This window comes from Chlorocebus sabaeus, chromosome 24, assembly GCF_047675955.1.
Source record: "Chlorocebus sabaeus isolate Y175 chromosome 24, mChlSab1.0.hap1, whole genome shotgun sequence".
NCBI classification, from domain to species: Eukaryota; Metazoa; Chordata; class Mammalia; order Primates; family Cercopithecidae; genus Chlorocebus; species Chlorocebus sabaeus.
The window spans coordinates 64,911,547-64,932,021 of record NC_132927.1 but is presented as its reverse complement, the minus strand read 5'-3'; the positions used below and the strand labels follow the sequence as shown (position 1 = coordinate 64,932,021).

General features: G+C 37.8%; 1 protein-coding gene across 16 annotated transcripts in view; it reads left to right on the top strand.

Moving 5' to 3' along the window:
- The window catches only part of EML5 (EMAP like 5), a 188,452-nt gene that overhangs the window by 154,736 nt on the left and 13,241 nt on the right, over positions 1–20,475 (top strand). For 12 of the 16 annotated variants that reach the window (XR_005235451.2, XR_012091028.1, XR_012091026.1 and 9 more), the window contains 4 exons: positions 4,288–4,366; positions 5,773–5,902; positions 10,147–10,245; positions 14,506–14,526. Coding sequence is in view for 8 of the 16 variants with exons in the window: in XM_037984359.2 (XP_037840287.1) it covers positions 4,288–4,366; positions 5,773–5,902; positions 10,147–10,245; positions 14,506–14,526 (329 nt within the window). In the remaining 8 variants the exon portion in view is untranslated. The remainder of the gene's footprint in view (positions 1–4,287; positions 4,367–5,772; positions 5,903–10,146; positions 10,246–14,505; positions 14,527–20,475) is intronic. The other 4 variants (XR_012091027.1, XM_073011239.1, XM_073011243.1 and 1 more) reach the window with 3 other exon arrangements.

Here is a 20,475-nt window from a genome sequence, read left to right as displayed (position 1 = left end):
ACATGTAGAATAGCTTGCTTAGTACTGATCTCTGCATTTTAAAGGAGACTTGGATAGTTTATAATGGGCTAGAAGAAAGCATAGGAGGAAGGAAGGTTGGGAGGCCACTTCATATAAAGAAAAGTTAGTTGACCAGGTGCAGTGGTTTATACCTGTAATCCCAGCACTTTGGGTTGTTAAGTTTGGAGGATCAGTTGAGGCCAGGAGTTAAAGATCAGCCTGGCCAACCTGATGAGACACCATCTCTACAAAAAAACTTAAAAAAATTAGCTGGGTATGGTGGTGTGCACCTGTGGTCCCAGCTACGTGGGATGCTGTGGCAGGAGGATCTCTTGAGCATGAGAGGTCAAAGCTTAACAAAGCCATGGTCACACCACTGCACTCTAGCCTGGGTGACAGAGCAAGACCCTGTCTCAAAAAAGTCATTATTATTATTCTAGGAATTTTGTTTCAAAACAAGAAAACTAAATGGAGATATCATTGTTACCTTGGATATGAATAACTTTTTATGTAGAAGCAACCTCCCTGTCACAAGCAGTATTTATACAGAGTTTAGATGACCAGTTGTCATCAACGCTATACAATGGTTGTTCTAGACATGTAAAGAAGGTTCCTGGTCTCAGTGGGAGAATGGATGAAATGACTTGTGTGATTCCTTCCAATTTTGTTTTGATCGTTATGCTATTAAGAGAGAAAAAAAAAACTTTTTAAAGATTACTTCTTTTACTAGCAAAATTCTAAATTCAGTGTAGTCCCGAGTGACTAATTCTGCCTGCTTGGATTCACTGACTGGGGAACCCTCTTAGGTCAGAACAGGTGGAACTTAGGCTCTTTAGACAATTTCCTTTGAAGTATCTCCAGTGCTACCAGCTTTTTAAATTAACATTTTAGTGCCAGTGCCCATTCTTAAAAATAAGCTTAAATGTTTTGTTTAAAATTCAAATTACATTGCAGAAAAATAAGAATGGCAAGCTTTAAAGTTCACAACATAAAATATATTGAATTCTCATTTATTTGTTTTTTCTTTTTTCACCTTTCTTGTGATTTCCTGTTATTAGTGGAGTGCTTTTTTTTTTGAGACAGAGTCTTACTCTGTTGCCTAGGCTGAGTGCAGTGATGTGATCACAGCTCACTGCAGCCTTTACCTTCCAGGTCAAGTGATTCTCCCGCATCAGCCTCCCATGTAGCTGGGACTATAGGTGCATGCCACTAGGCCGGCTAATTGTGTTTTTTTATAGAGAATGGGATCTCACAGTGTTGCCCAGGCTGATCTCAAACTCCTGGGCTCAAGCAATCCTCTTGCTTCGGCCTCTCAAAGTGCTAGGATTACAGGTGTGAGCCACTGTGCCCAGTCTTACGCCTTTTCTTTTCTCTCTTTTTCTTTTGTTCTGTTTTTTTGTTTTTGTTTTTGTTTTTTTTTTTTTTTTTTTAGGCGGAGTTGCACTCTGTTGCCCAGGCTGCAGTGCAGTGGCGCAGTCTTAGCTCGCTGCAACCTCTGTTTCCTGGGTTCAAGCAATTTTCCTGCCTCAGCCTCCTGAGTAGATGGGATTACAGGCGCCTGCCACCGTGCCTGGCTAATGTTTTTTGTATTTTTAGTAGAAATGGGATTTCACCATGTTGGCCAGGCTGGTCTCGAACTCCTGACCTCATGATCCTCCTGCCTCGGCCTCCCAAAGTGCTGGGATTATAAACTGAAAACAACAGGCTTTTAATATTATGCAATACAGTTGTCTGGATTAAACTTGTTAAAATATTTTATTACAGGAGGTATTTCACTAGTGTTTTCAATTCAAATTTATGTTGTAATCTTTTTCCCTCTTTATCTGCTGCTGAAAAGAGGTTCCAGGTAATCCTCTCTTTGCTGTGTTTACAAAGCCTAACTTTGTATTTTTGTCATCTCTCATATTAGCATTAATGGATACTATGTTACTTGGTGTTCTTTACCTCTCCACAATTTTGCACATTTTTTTCCTTTGGAATTGGTACCACTGCAATGAATAGCATCTTAATTATTGGACTTACTCTGTATAAGTAACTGTTCTACTAAAACTTATCCATTCAACTTGTATAATTTTATAAGTTGTATAATTTTATTTTAAGCAATGATATACTTTATATAAATGGTCTTTATAAAAATTAAAATATGCTTAAATGATCTTTATAAAAATTAAAATATGGTTAATTGTTACATAGGATATAGATAAAAATTACCTGTTTATTGTTTGGGTTACATTTAAAGCTGTCAGACAGTAACATAGAATAATGTTCACCAACAAAATTGATTTGGGGAAAAAAGCAAGGCTTCTATCATTCTTTGAAATGGTCCTATCAGAAATATTTTTAAATGTTAAATATGATAAATTCAGTTTTATTTTTACTTGTGGACATCCAAAAATGTATATGAAGGTTTGAAACCAAAATTTCTATAGTAGCTTGAAAAAATTGTTTATTCTTGAAAAGGATGTTTACTTTTTATAACACCAGTCGTGCTTATATATTTTATATGCTGCCTCATATTGCTATCAACATCCCATTCATTTCTTATTGGATGTTTAAGATATAACACATTTACTTTTATTGATGTATAACTTGACAACCGTTTTGAAAAATGCAAGTATATTTTATGCCTTTAATTTTATGAGACTTGTTCATAAATGTTGGAGTCTTTTACATGGGAAAGTTCTTGTATCATTTCCTGATTTAGGTGTTACAAATTGAATATTAACTTAAAGTTTGGAAAGGGATTGGTGCAAGATTTATTTAAATTCAGTGTTCTGGTTATTCAGTATTTGAATAATGGTTGAGATAAAAAATAATAAACTAAATTGCATTTTTTTAAAAATTAGAGGTTCTAGAGAAGAGCTTCTGCATTTAAATAATTCGGACTGTGAACTCAATACACCTGTTGGGACAGGGCACATTATAAATAGATCCTGAACAGAGAAGAGGGGCTAGATTTGAGAGCTACTGTGTAGGTAAAGTTGATAAATTTTAGTAAATGGTGAGAATAAGGGAAGAGAAAGAGTTGGAAGCAATAATAATAGTAATTTCCTTTTATAGTGTGTTGTATGGTTTACAGTGCTTTGTGACTATAAAATGTCTTCCTTGAGTAACCATCTGATGTCAATGCCATTAACCAGTACTAGGGACTACTTTAGCAAGTAGAGAAGGTGAAGGGCATGGAGAAACAGATGAGTACAAATTTGAACTCACATGTGACTTATGTTGCTAACAGTGTGGAACGTTCATAAAAATATTACAAAAATTCACTTTCAAGAAGGATGTATTGAATACCTGCCATGTGAAGATACTCTGTTAGATACTTTAGAGCAGTAATCCAGGCTTTGTTGTTAATGCACCCATCAAGAAATATTTGAGTATGTTAACATTTTCACATTGTTTATAAGCACTCTACTTTTGTGCTATTATGTTATTTACATTATGATACGTACACCAAAGAAATTAAAAGTAAGGCTGTGCACAGTGGCTCACACCTGTAATCCCAGCACTTTGGGAGGCCGAGGCAGGCGGATCACTTGAGGCCAGGAATTCAAGACCAGCGTGGCCAACATGGTGACACCCCATCTCTACTAAAAATACAAAAATTAGCTGGGTTGTGGTGGTGCACGCCTGTTGTTTCAGTTACTGGGGAGGCTGAGGCACAAAAATTGCTTGAACCTGGGAGGCGGAGGTTGCAGTGAGGTGAGAATGTGCCACTGCACTCCAGCCTGAGTGACAAAGTGAAACTTGGTCTGAAAAAAAAAAAGAAAGAAGAGAAGAGGCTGGGTGTGGTGGCTCACTCCTGATCCTGTAATCCCAGAACTTTGGGAGGCCGAGGTGGGCCGATCACCTGAGGTCAGGGGGTCAAGACCAGCCTGGCCAACATGGTGAAACCCCATCTCTACTAAAAAAAATACACAAATTAGCTGGGTGTGGTGACATACACCTGTAATCCCAGCTACTCGGGAGGCTGAGGCAGGAGAATCACTTGAATCCAGGAAGTAGAGATTGCAATGAGCCAAGATTGCGCCACTACACTCCAGCATGGGCGATAGAGTGCGACTCCATCGCAAAAAATATATATAAAATGAATAGAAGTTGTAATATTTTCTTTCTACCTTCCTGCTTTAGAAGCTCTCAAGATGAAGAGGGGGGTCTAGAGGACCACAGAATGGGTCATCTTTGGGAAGGTGTGACAAGACACCTCTCTGGGAGGGACGGTATGAGAGGCTCAGTGAAGGCACTGAGTGCTGCATGCCTTTCCACCTTCCCACTTCTCTGTTGCAGGCCTCCGGTGAGCAGGGCCCCACCACAGCCAGAGAAACTCCAGACAAACAATGTAGGCAAGAAAAAGAGACCTATAGAGGTAAGGAAAATTCACTCTCCAGTGTTACTGAAATGTATCCAGAGTTCCTTTTTATAAAACACCCAAGTCTTATCATTAGTTTTCGTGAAAGTAAGTGTATTAAGTGCTCTTTTTTTGTTTGACTTAATTCTTATGTAAGTCTGAGTTTTGGATTGATATTCTCTGCTTATCTTAATTTTTTAAATTAGTCTTCCTTTTGCTTTGCTGTGAATAATACCGTAATTGAACTGTATCTCAGAGAACTCCTAAACCTCAATATATGTGAATGATCTTTTGCTTATAGAAGCACAGACACCTTGACAGTACCTAAAACTTAGTGGCTTGAATTTGTAAATTAAAGAGTTAAATACTTATACCAAATAGGAATTTTGACCCTGTGCGATATATTCACTGTACAGGGTTCATGAAGGCTATTTCTCCTTCTGTCTCTGCTTCCAACCAAAGTAATCTTCCATAATAATTGAGGAAGAAGGAAGGCTCTCCACACATTTCATAATCCCAGTATCAGCAGCAAACAACCAAACTCTGCTAAATCAAACATAAAGTGTAAAGCTGTGTGATGGTGATTGCTGTAGCTCCCTCCCCAACCCAGTCCTACAAAGTCAATGAAATGTACATTTTCAGTTGCAGAATTATCTGCCAGACCTTTAGCATGAATTGTCCGAGACAGTATACTTAGTTTTTGTCCACCGATGATGAAGGTACTGTTTGGATTCTTCAAAGTATGTGACTTGTACATAATTTATCCTGACTCGTGTATGTAGGTCAGATATTTTGATTAACAATGAACATAAAATTGTCTTCTTTTGGACACAAAAAGTACAGTCCCTCTATGTCTGTGGGGGATAGCTCTCCCTTGGGGATGCCAAAATCCACAGGTGCTCAAGTGCCTTATATAAAAAGGCATAGTAATTTGCATATAACCTCTGCACATCCTCCTGCATACTTTAAACCATCTGTAGATTACTTATAATACCTAATACAATGTAAATGCTGTATAAATATTTGTTATACTATATTGTGTTTTAAATGTTATTTTTTATTGTTTTTTTCCCCAATATTTTCTGTCCGGAATTGGTTGAATTCTTGAATATGTAAGGCCAACTGTACCTCAGTGTTTAACATGTGAAATCTTAAGAACTAAAGTTCTTGGGACCAGACTACCTTGTGATTCCATTTTCCTTTTTCATAACTTTATATAGAAAAGTATAGAATGTATGTTTAAGCTGCCCAAAACAGGTTATGTAAAGAAGTATGACTAGCTTAATTTTGTATATGAAATTTGTAAAACATCAAAAATGCATACTCCATTTTAACTGCAGACACTAGTATTATGTATACAACAAAACAATGGTGAACATTTGGACATGAGGAAGAATATAATGGTTTTATTATTATCATTATAGGACCTTGTGTTGGAGCTCGTTTTTGGTTATCGAGGCAGAGACTGTAGGAATAATGTTCACTATTTAAATGATGGTGATGATATAATTTATCACACTGCATCCATTGGAATTCTGCACAATGTTGCTACAGGTAGGAAATCCTGATTCTCCATCCCTCTATCACATTTTTTAACTTAGAAATTTTGATCTAGCTGCTTAAAATCTTTGTTAAAGCTATAAATAGTAATTTAAATGTAGGAGAAACCCTCCAGAATAAAAATATTTTGTATTTTGGAACTTTCTAGTAATATTTCAAGTAAACAAATTTCAGTTTTAATAGAGTATAATACAGCAGAAAAGGAATTCATAATGCAGAGTGCTCATAAGTCTATTAGAAGTAAAGGTTTTACTGTATGTTAAAACCATGTTTTATACTGAAACCATTGGTAACTTTAATTCTGTTTCCCCATAACCTCATGATGAGAATAAATGGTTTGGATAGTTGTTTCTGATAGTGATTGAATGTAGCATGTTGGGTGAGTGATTGCTGGGGCTGGGAGTGTTCTTACTGAGGCCTTGGAAAGCCAAGGAAGAAAGACTTAAGAAAGCTGTTTATCTGTGGCTCTATGATGATACCTTGCTTGACCCAAGAAGGTGAGAAAATAATTTCTTGATGTTCATTTAACTGATTGAATTATTCAGTTGGATTATTCAAGAGCAAATAACATTCTCTTAGCATCATAGTGACATTAAGTATTTAATTTTGAATTGTTTTATTACAATTTAATGGCAAACTTCATAAAAGTCTGAAAGTTAGAAGTAAAAATAAAGGTTATCTAGTTCATTCTTGTTTCCTCTGATAGCTTCATTCTGAATGGGTAAAGAGTAGATCGATGATGTAAATTATAATCCACCACCCCTTGTTGGTATTAACCATTAATATGATCTTTCTATTTTGGTTTCATAAAGAAAAGGATTCACCAGGATCACACAGAAATCAGTGGCAATTTTCTATTTAATAATTTGGGCCATTTAAAACATACTGGTTAGAGAGAAAAATCCTTCTTAATCAAGGTATCACGTATCTGTCGTTCAGAGAGAATGAGGAAGAGTAAGATAAGACAAACAAGAAAGGACTATATATGTAAACTCTCATGTTTATACTTATAATTTTATTTTTACTTTTCTGATTTGTAATTAATCACCTTTCTAGTGGTGGGGTGTCTAGAGAGAGGGCAGATGGAGACTAGGCCACCTGCTTTAGTTTTTACTATATTTGGTTTTTCACCAGTTTGAGGATATGTTGTTCATAGTCTAGGAAGTGGATTTGCCATAAATGATTCATTATTTTGAGGTGTGTTCCTTCAATTCCTAGTTTGTTGAAGGTTTTTAACATGAAAGAGATGCTGGATTTTATGGAAAGCATTTTCCATATCTGTTGAGATAATCATATGGTTTTTGTTTTTAATTCTGTTTATATGGTAAATCACATTTGTTAATTTGCATATGTTGAACCAACCTTGCATGCTGAATGATGAAGCCTGCTTGATCATGGTGAATTAATTTTTTGATGTCCTGCTGGATTTTGTTTGCTAGTATTTTGTTGAGACTTTTCGCATCTATGTTCATCATAGGGATGATGGTCTGTAGTTTTCTACAAACATATTGGCCTATAGTTTTCTTTTTTCATTGTGTCTTTGGCAGGTTTTGGTATGAGGGTGATACTGGCTTCACAGAATGAGTTAGAGAGGAGTGCCTACTCCTCTATTTTTTGGAATAGTTTCAGTAGAATTGGCACCAGCTTTTCTTTGTACGCCTGGGAGAATTCAGCTCTGAATCCATCTGGTCCAGGGCTTTTTTTTTTTGAGATGGAGTCTTGCTGTGTCACCCAGGCTGGAGTGCAGTGGCACAATCTCGGCTCACTGCAAGCTCCACCTCCCAGTTTCACACCATTCTCCTGCCTCAGCCTCCCGAGTAGCTGGGACTGCAGGTGCCCGCCACTACACCTGGCTAATTTTTTGTGTTTGTAGTTTTTAGTAGAGATGGGGTTTCACCGTGTTAGCCAGGTTGGTCTCGATCTCCTGACCTCGTGATCCACCCACCTCGGCCTCCCAAAGTGCTGGGATTACAGGTGTAAGCCACCATACCCGGCCTGGTCCAGGGCTTTTTGATAGGTTGATAGGTTTTTTATTACTGATTCAATTTTGGAACTCACTATTGGTCTGTGTAGGTTTTCAATTTCTTCCTAATTCAATCTTGGGAGGTTTTGTGTTTTTAGGAATTTATCCATCTTTCCTAGATTTTTCTAATTCTTTTTGTTTTAGAAGCCCACAACTAATATCATAGCCTCTAGATCTAGATTGTGTATTTATAGGTGTTCATAATCATCTCTGAGGGCCTTTTGTATTTTTGTGGGATTGATTGTAATGTGATCTTTGTCATTTTTGATTGTGTTTATTGGGATCTTCTTTGTTTTGTTAATCTAACTAATGGTCTATTGATCTTGTTTATATTTTCAAAAAAACGATTTTTTTATTTTGTTGATTCTTTGTATGGATGTTTGGGTCTCAGTATTGTTCATTTCTGCTCTGATTTTGTTATTTATTTTCTTCTGCTAGCTTTGGGGTTACTTTGTTCTTCTATTTCTGTTTCCTCCAGGTGTGGTGTTAGATTGTTAATTTGAGATCTTTCTAACGTTTTGAGATAGACATTTAGCACTGTAAGCTTTCCTCTTAACACTTAACATGCTTTTGCTGCATACCAAAGATTTTGGCATGTTGTGTCTCTGTTTTAATTTACGTTGAAGATTTTTAAAAATTTTTTTACCTTAATTTCATTGTTTACCCAAAAGTCATTCAGGAGCAAGTTGTTTAATTTTTATGTAATTGTGGTTTTGGGAGATCTTCTTGGTATTGATTTCTATTTTCCACTGTGGTTAGGAGAGTATGGCAGATATTTCAGTTTTCTTAAATGTGTTGAGACTTGCTTTATGGCTGAACATGTGGTCAATCTTGGAGTATGTTTTATGTGCAGATGAGAAGAATGTGTATTCTATGGTTGATGGGCAGAGTGTTCTGTCTTTTATGTCCAGTTGGTCAGGTATTTAATTCAAGTCCAGAATTTCTTTGTTAGTTTTCTACCTTGATGATCTAACACTATCAGTGGGTTGTTGAAGTGCCCCACTTTGATTTTTGTTTTGCTTTTTTGTGGGCCGAGTATTATTCATGGTTCTCTATCCTCTGGATCCAACCTACTGCTCTGAACTCATTTTCTACCTCTTCATTTTATTTGCACACGTCTATCTTTATTCCCTTCTGCGCGGACTACTGTCATAGTCTTACAAGGTCTCTTCACTGTCACTACTACCAGATGAATCACATTATACTCATTTGATCAAAAAACTTCAGTTCCTGCTGGGCACGGTGTCTCATACCCGTAATCCCAGCATTTTGGGAGGCTGAGATGGGCGGATCACTTGAGGCCAGGAGTTTGAGACCAGCCTGGCCAACACAGTGAAACCCCATATCTACTAAAAATACAAAAAAATATATAGCTGGGCACGATGGCAGACACCTATAATCCCAGCTACATGAGAGGCTGAGGCATGAGAATTGCTTGAACTGGAGAAGTGGAGGTTGCAGAGAGCCAAGATCACGCCATTGCACTCCACCCTGGGCAACAGAGTGAGACTGTCTCAAAAAAGAAAAAAAAAAAAAAAGAGATTTCAGTTCCTCCCCCACTGACTTCAGAACAAATATAAAATATGACTCAATATGGCCTAAATTATTCAATGGAAAATTACTACTGGTTTCTGTGTGACTCTGGCAAATCCTTTTCTCTAAGAAACCAAAACGGAAGATTCATGATCCGACACTCAAAATCCTCCCTAACTCTAGTCCCAAACTGCCTTTCCAACCATGTTACTCATCTTTCTTCTTCATGACCCTACACTTCAGCCAAATGAGCCTGTTATATGGATACATAACACTTTCCTGCCTTTAGGCCTCTGCTTAAAGTGTTCCTCTGCCTACAAGGCCCTTCCCCGCTGACTTTTACATTTGTAAAATCTGGCTGGGTCAGTCCAGGATTGCCATATTCCCATGATGAGATTAATCTTTTCTGCTCTGAATTCCCATAGCATTTTGATCCCAACTCTCTTGTGGTACTTGGAATCTTCAGCCTTGTACTATATTGTTTATCCCTTTTACGGCCGTATCCCATTAAATGATTTTCTGAATCATTTTTCTATCCTTATGATGCTGTATATATAGTAAGTGCTCAAAATATGTTTTGAATAAGCAAATAAGTTAAAGAGTAGTTTATTGTTCTGGGTAAGGGCTTTTGGCTGTTATATCTTAAAATATTCAAACTTAATTCTCAAATTCTTTTTTGTAGGTTCTCAGAGTTTTTATCAGGAACATAATGATGATATTCTGTGCCTCACAGTAAACCAGCACCCCAAATTTATCAACATAGTGGCAACTGGCCAAGTAGGTATGTTTCTATATTTTAAAAGAAACAATTTAAAGCATTTGCTTTGTTCAAATAAATTCAATGAAAAATCAAAATATAATTTTATTTATTGATTGATTATTTATTGATTGTTCAAAATCTATGTATACATAAAGCACTACCCAATTATACCATATTATTAGCTTCCAGGTACCTTTCTCTCACTCACTCTGGTTATCTGAGTTGGTCTTGACAATCCAGAATTTAAAGTAAACTATTGTATGGTAGTTGAAATAGTTGGATTTAGTCCTTTAGCAGGAATTTCTGGTCAGCAAAAAGGTTTAATTCAATAGTATATAAAGCAGAAAAGAGGAGTTTGAAGAGGAAGTAGTAAACAAGGGAAGCTAAGAAATAACTAGACTGGACGGGGTAGAACCCTGCTTCAGCAGGGGTTTAGGCTAGAAAGAAGAGAGGACCCAAGTCTGTTTTTTGTTGGGAAATCCCTTCTGTCTTTTTCTTTTCTTTGTCATTGACCTAATTCACCAACTGTTTTGAGCTGTTTTGAAATATACCTGTGTTCTTTTACCTCTGTGAAAAACTTAAAGGCCATAACTCCACAGTCAAACTGATGAGAGGATGGCAGGTCTATTTAGGACATATCTGCCAACCTGTGATTACTAAATATGAATATGGCAGAAATCTCATACACTTCAATAAGTTTGTAAAATTTATTGAAACCAGTGTGTTTGTTGGAATTTATTGGACCTTGATGGCTAAACTAGCTTTCCAGGTCCCTTTTCTTCTTGACTAAGATAACTTATACTTTTAATATCTTCATTTTTCATGCAAGTTCTAAGTTGATAGTCAGGAATTTGTTGTCTGGGTTGCCTGGTTCTGAAGCTATGCCACATAGACCTTTGTTTTTCCTTTCTGTACAGTTTTCTACTTTTAAAAGTAAATGGAACATTACCCATTATACAGAAAATATTCTAATCTTTGCATATAAATACATAGGTCTAGCTTCTGTTTGTGCTAAGTTTTTGGAAAGTGAATTCTTATTTTCACTGTGCACAAGGAACAAGGCCCATCTCCTTGAGGAACGAAGAGACTGTGTTACCTAAGTATCTAGCTCAATGCCTCTTGGTACATAGTTACTGTTTAGTTAATGTTTATTGAATAAATTCAGTTACTCAACAAATTTACTGAACACCTGCCATGTGCCAGGTATTGTTTTAGGTGCTGGGGACATGGGCAACTTACAAAAAGGCAAAATCCCTGTATTAATGGAATTCATATTCTGCAAATAGAATTCTAGAAAGTATGGTTCTTTCATTTTCCACCTTGACTTCTCCTTTTCTTTCCTTTGCTCTCCCTCTGTTAGGCAACTTATTTATCACTTTAGTGCCATGGTTTTCTCTCTCAGTTAAGAAATGTCATGGTCACAAATTAATCTTTTAGGAATTTGGCCCTTTTTCCTCCTTTATTTTGAAAGACAACACTATAGGAAATATGAAATGACTAATTATATCCCTCCTGTTTCTTTCCAAGTCAAACTCTGGGGAGTACAGAAGTAAATTTTAGATTATATATGTAGCTCCATTCCTTACACCATTTGTACCCTTCCAGAAAATAGATAGCAAAAATTACTGGTGACTAATTAAGATAGACTCAAGGGAAGACTAAAGAATGAGGAAGGATTTTATTTTTCTCTTCACACATTAAGAGAATTGTTTTGTTACTTTGCTGTCAGGCTTGTTTAGTACCCACAAAGCACAAAACAGCATTTACAATGTTTATTGTTCCTTCTGTTAAAAATCATATAGATCATAGAGGAATTGAAATGTTTGATTTTGTACTATTTTAGCCAGTTACATTCAAACTTTTTTCTTGGCTAGAATCTTGGAATTTTAGGGCCAAGTATATCATTTTATCCTTTCTGTTACAGTGTGCTTGAACCCTGCAGCCACTTAATACCTAATGAAGTAAACGTTTCCCTGGGAAGCTTAGTTATAAAATGGTTCTTCATTATAGAACAGAAATCTGTCTGTGATTGCTACTCTTTGGCCCTCATTCTTGGGGTATCTAGAACATCTAATCACATTCATATGACATTATCTTCCAGTTTTGGAGACAGCTAGCATATTTTCCCTGAGTCTTATCTAGTTCTTCTCTTTTATTTGTTTGTTTGTGACAGAGTCTCATTCTTTTGCCCAGGCTGGAGTGCAGTGGCACGATCTCGGCTCACTGCAGCCTCCACCTCCTGGGTTCACGCATTCTCCTGCCTCAGCCTCCTGAGTAGCTGGGACTACAGGTGCCCTCCACCACGCCCGGCTAATTTTTGTATTTTTAGTAGAGACGGGGTTTCACTATGTTGGCCAGGATGATCTTGATCTCTTGACCTTGTTATCCACCTGCCTTGGCTTCCCAAAGTGCTGGCATTACAGACATGAGCCACTGTGCCCAGCCTAGTTCTTCTCTTTTAGAATGTCTCCTTTGGGCACCCTGCAACTACATTCCATGGAACAAGGTGTACATGAGAGCAAGGGGATTGCTTTCCATGGGGGAGCCTACTTCTCCCCTGGACCATGCTTTGGGTATATGAAATCCCAGAATTCTCTACCAGATGGTCCTGAACCTACTAATGGCCCTGCATGAGCCTTTTCTCTGCGTCTGTCCTCCCAGTGGCAGACTGTGTAACCAATGTGTGTACTCTTGAGGGGTGGCCAAGCTGTTCATTGTGTAGGGGTGGATGGAGTTTTAATGTAGTAGCTGGGATAACCACATATCTTAAGAAATTTGAGCTGCCATGACAGATATCACAGAGTTTGTAGCTTAAACAACAGAAATATTATTTTTCACAGCTCTGGAGGTTGGAAGTCCAAAATCAGGGTGCCAGCATGGTCAGGTTGTGGTGAGGGCCTTCTCTGTGGTTTGCAGATGGCTGTCTCTTCTTATAAGAACACTAATCTCACTGGGAGGGCTCCATCCTTATAACCTTCCCACCTCCTAATACCATCACACTGAGGATTAGGGTTTCAGTATATGAATTTTGGGGGAAGACAGACATCCGGTTCATAGCACCACACATGAGCTTCCATGGCTGTTTGTGGTGTGGGATGGAAGAAAATGGGTCTGGTTGTCTCATGCTGCCCAAACTCACAGTAGTTCTAAATTGGTATCTGCCTTCCAGGTCATTATAGGAGTGTACTCATCAAGGTAAGAGGCTAGAATATATTTTATTTGATAAGTTTTATCTTGATGGATAGCTGTAAAATATTTAGGCCAATGACATTTAAGCCTTCATTTGTACTTCTGTCCCAGACCCTGTTAACCTGGTCTCTCCAAACCAAACACTCCCAGTCTTTCAACCAGGCTTCAGATGGCAAAGTTCCAAGCCCTCTCACCATTTGGTTTTTAATAGAACATATTAACTAAAAATGGTATTTCCTGTGTGGTCTGCTCAGCAGAGTTAAGTACTTTATTGTTTTTCCTCATGTTCCAGGTCAAAGCACTATGGACCTATGTTATCAGTATGTTTTTTAAATCATTATTTCATGTGGATATAAAGCTTTACCAAAGCAAAAAACAATCACCCGTCTTCAGTGGATTCCTATATTTTTACTTTCTTTCTTGCTCTAAAGACTGCTACTTTGAAAAGTTTGGTTGTTAGGTATTTCTGCCACAAATATAATGAGCATGGGCTTTCACATTTTCTTTCTTGGCAAACTTGTACTCATATGGAAAATCTTTAGTTGAGAGAAAAAACTTTTTTGCTTTCTTGAGTTATACAGTAACTTTTGCCATCATATCTCTCAGCTTAGAGGGTTTAGATCTAATTCTTCCCTGGAGACAGAGATGCATTTAAAGATGCATTAAAAGATACATATGGAAAATCTTTAGTTGAAAGAAAGAACTTTTTTCCTTTCTTGAGTTATACAGTAACCTTTGCTGTAATTAAAACTCCAGAGAGTCTATTATTAGCAGTACCAAAATATAAACCAAAATGAGGGTAATATCATCTTAAATCATATCAGTATCATTTTAAAAGTTGTTATAATTAAAAGTTTATGTAACTCATTAAATGCAAAGAAAACAAAATTTTTATCCAAAGGAAGATTGAAAGTTCATATATAGAATATAAATAAGTTTGTATAATTGAAATGAGTGCCTTCTCTCACAGTTTACTCAATCGAATGTAATAAAACCAATTTTGTATCTAATAGTTTATAATTAATATGATATTTGGGTTTTTACAGATTTTACAGATTTATGTTATTTATAGATAATTATTTTCCATTATAGGTGATTCAGCAGACATGTCAGGTAAGGAAAACTAAACATTTTCTGCTATATTTATATTGTTTGGTGATGATAGTGCATATTAAACTTAAGTTCAAGTATATTAGTCCGTTCTTACATTGCTATAAAGAACTACCTGAAACTGGGTAATTTACAAGGAAAATATGTTTAATTGGCTCACAGCTCCACAGGCTGTACAGGAAACATGGCTGGGGAGGCCTCAGGAAATTTACAATCATGGTAGAAGGCAAAGGGGAAGCAGGTATGTCCTACATGGCTGAAGCAGGAGGAAGAGAAAGGGGAAGTGCTACACATTTAAACAAGCAGATCTCATGAGAACTCACAATCACAGAACAGCAAGGGGGAAATCCACCCCCATGATCCAATCATCTCCCACCAGTCCCCTCCTCCAACACTGGGGGTTACTATTCAACGTGCGATTTGGGCAAGGACATAAATCCAAACCATATCATCAAGTATCTTGTTACTCTATAAAGAACTTGCAGATTATTTTTTTCATTAAGAATATATTATTTTAATGTCATGATTCTGAACTCAGCCTGTGGTAATAGTAATGGTTTTTTTGGACAAGCATGGTAGCTCACACCTGTAATCCCAGCACTTTGGGAGGCCAAGATTTGAGGATCCCTTGAGCACAGGAATTCAAGACCAGCCTGGGCAACATAGACCCTGTCTCTACAAAAAATTTTTAAGAAATTAAAAAAATAATAATAATGGTTAAAAAGAGCTAATATATTTTAATCTATTTTATGTGCTCAGCACTGTTTTAAGCACTTTAAATAAAAGTTTTATTTGACATGACCATGCTTATCAAGTTACATATGTTCTGTGGCAGCTTTTGTGCTACAATGGCAGAGGTGTGTAGTAGCTACAGAGGCTATAGATGACACTCATCTGTTTGCACTGCTTTTTGGTACCCTGCAGGTTCCAGTAACACAATTATAATTCACAGATTTTGAGCACTATCTGTTATCTCTTGTTATTTTATTTTGGTTTTTAACCAGTAAATCTCCATCATGTCAAAACAAGGGTAAAAACAAAAATGGTTTTTGAATATCACACTTTTAAGGCACAGTGAAGCATGGATTGTATTGTAATCAAATGAGATGACAGGCTGAGTATGGTGGCTTACACCTGTAATCCCAGCACTTTGGGAGGCTGAGAGAGGACGACCGCTTGAGCCCAGCAGTTCAAGTCCAGCCTGGGCTGTTGCCGAGACAGCAAGATGCTGTCTCTACAAAAAACAAACAAACAAACAAAGAAAAATTTAAAAACCTTGATGATTTGAGTTGAGATGGCAATAAATGTGATAAAAACAATAAATGAGATGATGGGAATAAAACCAAGTATTTGTTTTCTCAGAGGTGAGAAACATATATAAGCATTCAGCTATGCCAGGAGTGGATAGCTGAGGCGTGATCTGGGGGCTGCAGGCTTAGACCAGTTTCAGGGGTCCTAAGACTTCCCACACATTCAGCAGTTCACTAGGAGAAATCACAGGACTCAGAGGTACTTAAGGCTTTAGTTTATTACAGTGAACAGAAAAGGGAAAAAACACATGAGGTAGAATCTGGAGCATCTAGTTACAGGGTTTCGATGTCTCTCCACCACCCTTGTGCCAGGGTGCCACAGAACCTGCTTCTTCCTCCAGCAGTCAAATCCAGCAACACACATGAGGTGTTTCTGCCTAGGCAAGCCTACTGAAGTCTCAGAGTCCAGAGTTTTTATTAGGGGCTGGTCACATAGGGATAAAGACCAGCCTCAACTACCAAAATACCAGATGCCCTGAAGAAAGCAAGTGTTCAGCGCCCCAGGTGGACAAAAGAGCTTTGTCAACATGGAGAACCCTTCAAACGTTCTTACACACTGGCCAAGAGCTAGCCCAGCAAGCAGGCCCTTCTGATGACGGTAACCTTGGGCCTGCTTATATTAAATCTTTCCTGCGTAAGCCCTAAAGCTGGATCAAGAAACTGGAAGGTCAGTGTGACTGGAGGAAGGCCTCTGAGATGAATGTAAGGAGGTAGAGTGGTAATCTCATGCAGGATGTTGTAGCTCAGGGAGAAGAGTTTGGATTCATGCTAAGTGCAGAGTCTGTCACTGGAGAATTTTAAACAAGGGAGTGATGTGACCTAATTTATACTTTGAGAAAACCACTCTCACTACACTATTGAGAACGTAGAGGGGGAAGAGAGAAAACCGGAAAATTAGGGGTCCGTTATAGTAGTCCAAGTGCAAAACAGTTAAGCGGGGTGGCAGGAATGAATGTGGAGAGAACGAGACAAATATAGAGTGTATTCTGGAGTAAAGCCAGTAATCCTTTCTGATTAATTGGATATGGGGGTATGACAAAGTGAAGAATCAAGGCCAGTTGTTAACTTTTTGCTTGAACAGTGAGCTAAATGGGATGGGGAATACTTTGAGAGAAATCAGTTTGGCAGGAAGAAATTATCCATAGATATAAGGAGTGAAATTTATTCGACATTCTTTCTTGTACAAATATGGGAAGACTGGTAGATGTGGGGATGAGAAAATAAGGAAGTATGGTCTAATGACTTCCATTTTCTCTGTATCGTCAACTGAGAGTGAGGAGGTGGGGAATGGGTATTGGGTTGGAACAAGGATAAAGTTTTTAAATTGTCACTTTGGAATATGGGAGAATAAATACATTAGAAGAGATATGAGCTGGGCACAGTAGCTCACACCTGTAATCATAGCACTTTGGGTTTTTCTGTTTTGTTTTGTTTTGTTTTGTTTTGTTTTGTTTTGAGATGGAGTTTCACTCTTATTGCCCAGGCTGGAATGCAGTGGCGCAATCTTGGCTCACTGCAACTTCCATTTCCTGGGTTCAAGCATTTCTCCTGCCTCAGCCTCCCGAGTACCTGGGATTACAGGCGACTGCCACGATGCCCAGCTAATTTTTTGTATTTTTAGTAGAGATGGGGTTTCACCATGTTGGCTAGGCTGGTCTCAAACTCCTGACCTCAAGTTATCTACCCGCCTCAGCCTCCCAAAGTGCTGGGATTACAGGCATGAGCCACCACGCCCAGCAGTCCTAGCACTTTGGGAGGCTGAAGTGGGCGGATTGCTTGAACTCAGGAGTTCAAGACCAGCCTGGGCAACATGGGAAACCCCATCTCTACAAAAATATACAAAACTTAGACGGGTGTGGTGGCATGTGATTGTAGATTTAGCTACTCGGGAGGCTGAGGTAGGTAGATCAATTGAGCCCAGGAATTCGAGGCTGCAGTGTGTCATGATCGCATCATGGCACTCCAGCCTGGGTGACAGTGAGACCTTGTCTCAAAAAGAAAAAAGAAAAGTTACCATTGAACACATTCGATGTGTTTTCAGCGGACACTATGGGAATATCTTTTGTCTCTGACAAAGTAATTTCAGCCCTCCTAAGACTGCACCTTAGAATTAGATATTTTTGATCCTTAAGGCAATTAAGTAGAGAAAACTCACTCTCTGGTCTTGGTTAGTATTTGTAGTGACAGGCAGTTGCCCATCAAATAACTTCAGTGGGTGTCTGCATTTTACAGCAGAGGATAAGGAATTTCCTTAGCACACAAGAATGAAGAGGGAGGGTAGCCTCCAGAGTGTGCTGCTTCAGGAGCTTCACAATGTCATCTAGAACCCAGGGACTTTCCATCTCTTCTGCTCTGCTATCCACAGTGTTGGCTTCACCCACAAGGCTGGTTGCATTTGTGGTCGTGAAAATGACTGTAGTAGCAATTGGAGTTACGTGCTTCCTTGCTGTTATCCAGTGGGAAAGAAGGAAGAAAATCCTTTTCAGAACTATGACCTAAAAATCCTTGCTTTTAGCCTGACAGTCATTTTAGCCTGACTGTGTGAGGACACAAAGCAAACCTGGAACTGAGAAGATACTAGGGGAATACCATGTGCTGATTGGTTTAAATCTGGGTTATTAAACTAATCACTGATGTCTGGGTTGGGAGTGGAGGCAGTATTGTCACAGTGGGCTCAGACTTTATTAGTTGAGCATGCAGTTTGTTTCCCCTGAATCAGTTGCACTCTAGGAGAGAGTAGATTCCTGAATAAAATTGGAGCCTTGGTAGGAAGAAAGGATGTAATGGATGCTGAGTATGCAGTAAGGAGTTACTCACTACAGAGACTAAAGGGCAAAATACAATTGGCATACCTAATGGCCCATGTTAAAATTTTCTTTTAAAATACAGTTTTTATTAGGCCAGGCATGGTGGCTCATGCCTGTAATCCTAGCACTTTGAGAGGCCGAGGCAGGCAGATCACCTGAGGTCGGGAGTTCGAGACCAGCCTGACCAACATGGAGATACCCCGTCTCTTCTAAAAATACAAAATTAGCCAGGTGTGGTGGGGGAGTGCCTGTGATCCCAGCTACTCAGGAGGCTGAGGCAGGAGAATCGCTTGAACTGGGAGACAGAGGTTGCAGTGAGCCAAGATCATGCCATTGCACTCCAGCCTGGGCAACAAGAGTGAAACTCCATCTCCAAAAAAAACAAAAAACAGTTTTTATTATACTGCATCAAAGGCAAACTCGGGGATAAAAAATAGCCTTTAAAACTTTGATTCTTGTAAGACCCAAATAACAATTTATAGAGACACTTACGACATCTCTATACAGGAAACTAAGAGTCAAAAACGTTAGTGAAAAGTTACTGGGATTGATTTTCTGGAGGGAGCTAGATATGGGGAAAAGAGCAAGAATGGAACCTGGATCTTGAGAACAGCACAACTGTGCTGCCTCTCCCAGCTCGGAGTTGTATTAGGGCAAGTCAGTTATCCTCTCTGAGACTGAGTTCAGGAAAAAACGTACCTACCTAGAAGGTAAGCGTTAGAAAATACGAGATGTCCCCAATGACATGCCTGCCATGATAGGTACTTAATACCTCATGGCCTACTGGAACAGGAGGAGTAAGAATTGTATATGTGTTACCCAAGCATCAGGAATGACCATTTCCAAATGATAGGAGAAAATACAATATACTTAATGAACATAGTTTCATCTTTCTTTAGTATCTTCGAGAGGTCCTGAAAATTTGCAGTAATTTTAGCTTTAAATACTGTTACTGATGTAAGTTTAGAGCAGTCTAAGTGTGTGGCAATTCCATTACCTTACATACTTATAGGTTTTAAAACATAAATTCTGGTTTCACCTTCTTGCCATCTCCTTTAATTTTTTATAAAAATGAGAAGTTCAGTAATAGAATTTAAGATTACTTGCTGTTTAAATTTAGATAAATAAAACTTTTAAACTTGTGGCATATTAAATTTGGAGGCAAAAATTAGTGATATGTCTTGAAAATCTACTGTCTACCTCATCACAATTTGGCAAATATAACGTGAATTGCCTAGAGGTACATTTTGTAAACATATAACAATATTTATATAATATTTATCACTGGCAAAATTTATAGAGTGATCTGGTATATAGTTACATTTTAAATTTAAGCCACCTAACATTCTTTATGGAGGTTAAATTTACCTGTGCCTTGGGGTACTTTGACTTTTAATGAATGAAGAATATTTTAATTTTAGTTCAATACTTGCATTATTGTCATACATTTTACAAACATAACCTATTTTATTATATGATAAACTTTTATGTATATTTCCATGTAGTTTTGATATTTTACAGTTGCATAAATCTTTGAACAGTTTCTACTTAATGATACTCGTAAGTCTCTGGTTTAATATATTTTAACTGCTTTGAAGAACTGTGAGATTTAATTTATCATTGTGTACTACAAATAGCAGATGGCATAAAATATAATCTAAATTTATCAGAATATTTTCTTTAGAGAGTGACATTTATTTCTGCATTGAATGATTTAAGGCAGCTTGTCTTATCTAATGTTTCTCTATTTTTAAAACATAACATTTATAATTTGAAGCAAATACACTTTAGTATTTTTATTGCTTCATTAAAAGTACTTATGTTCTGAGATTGAA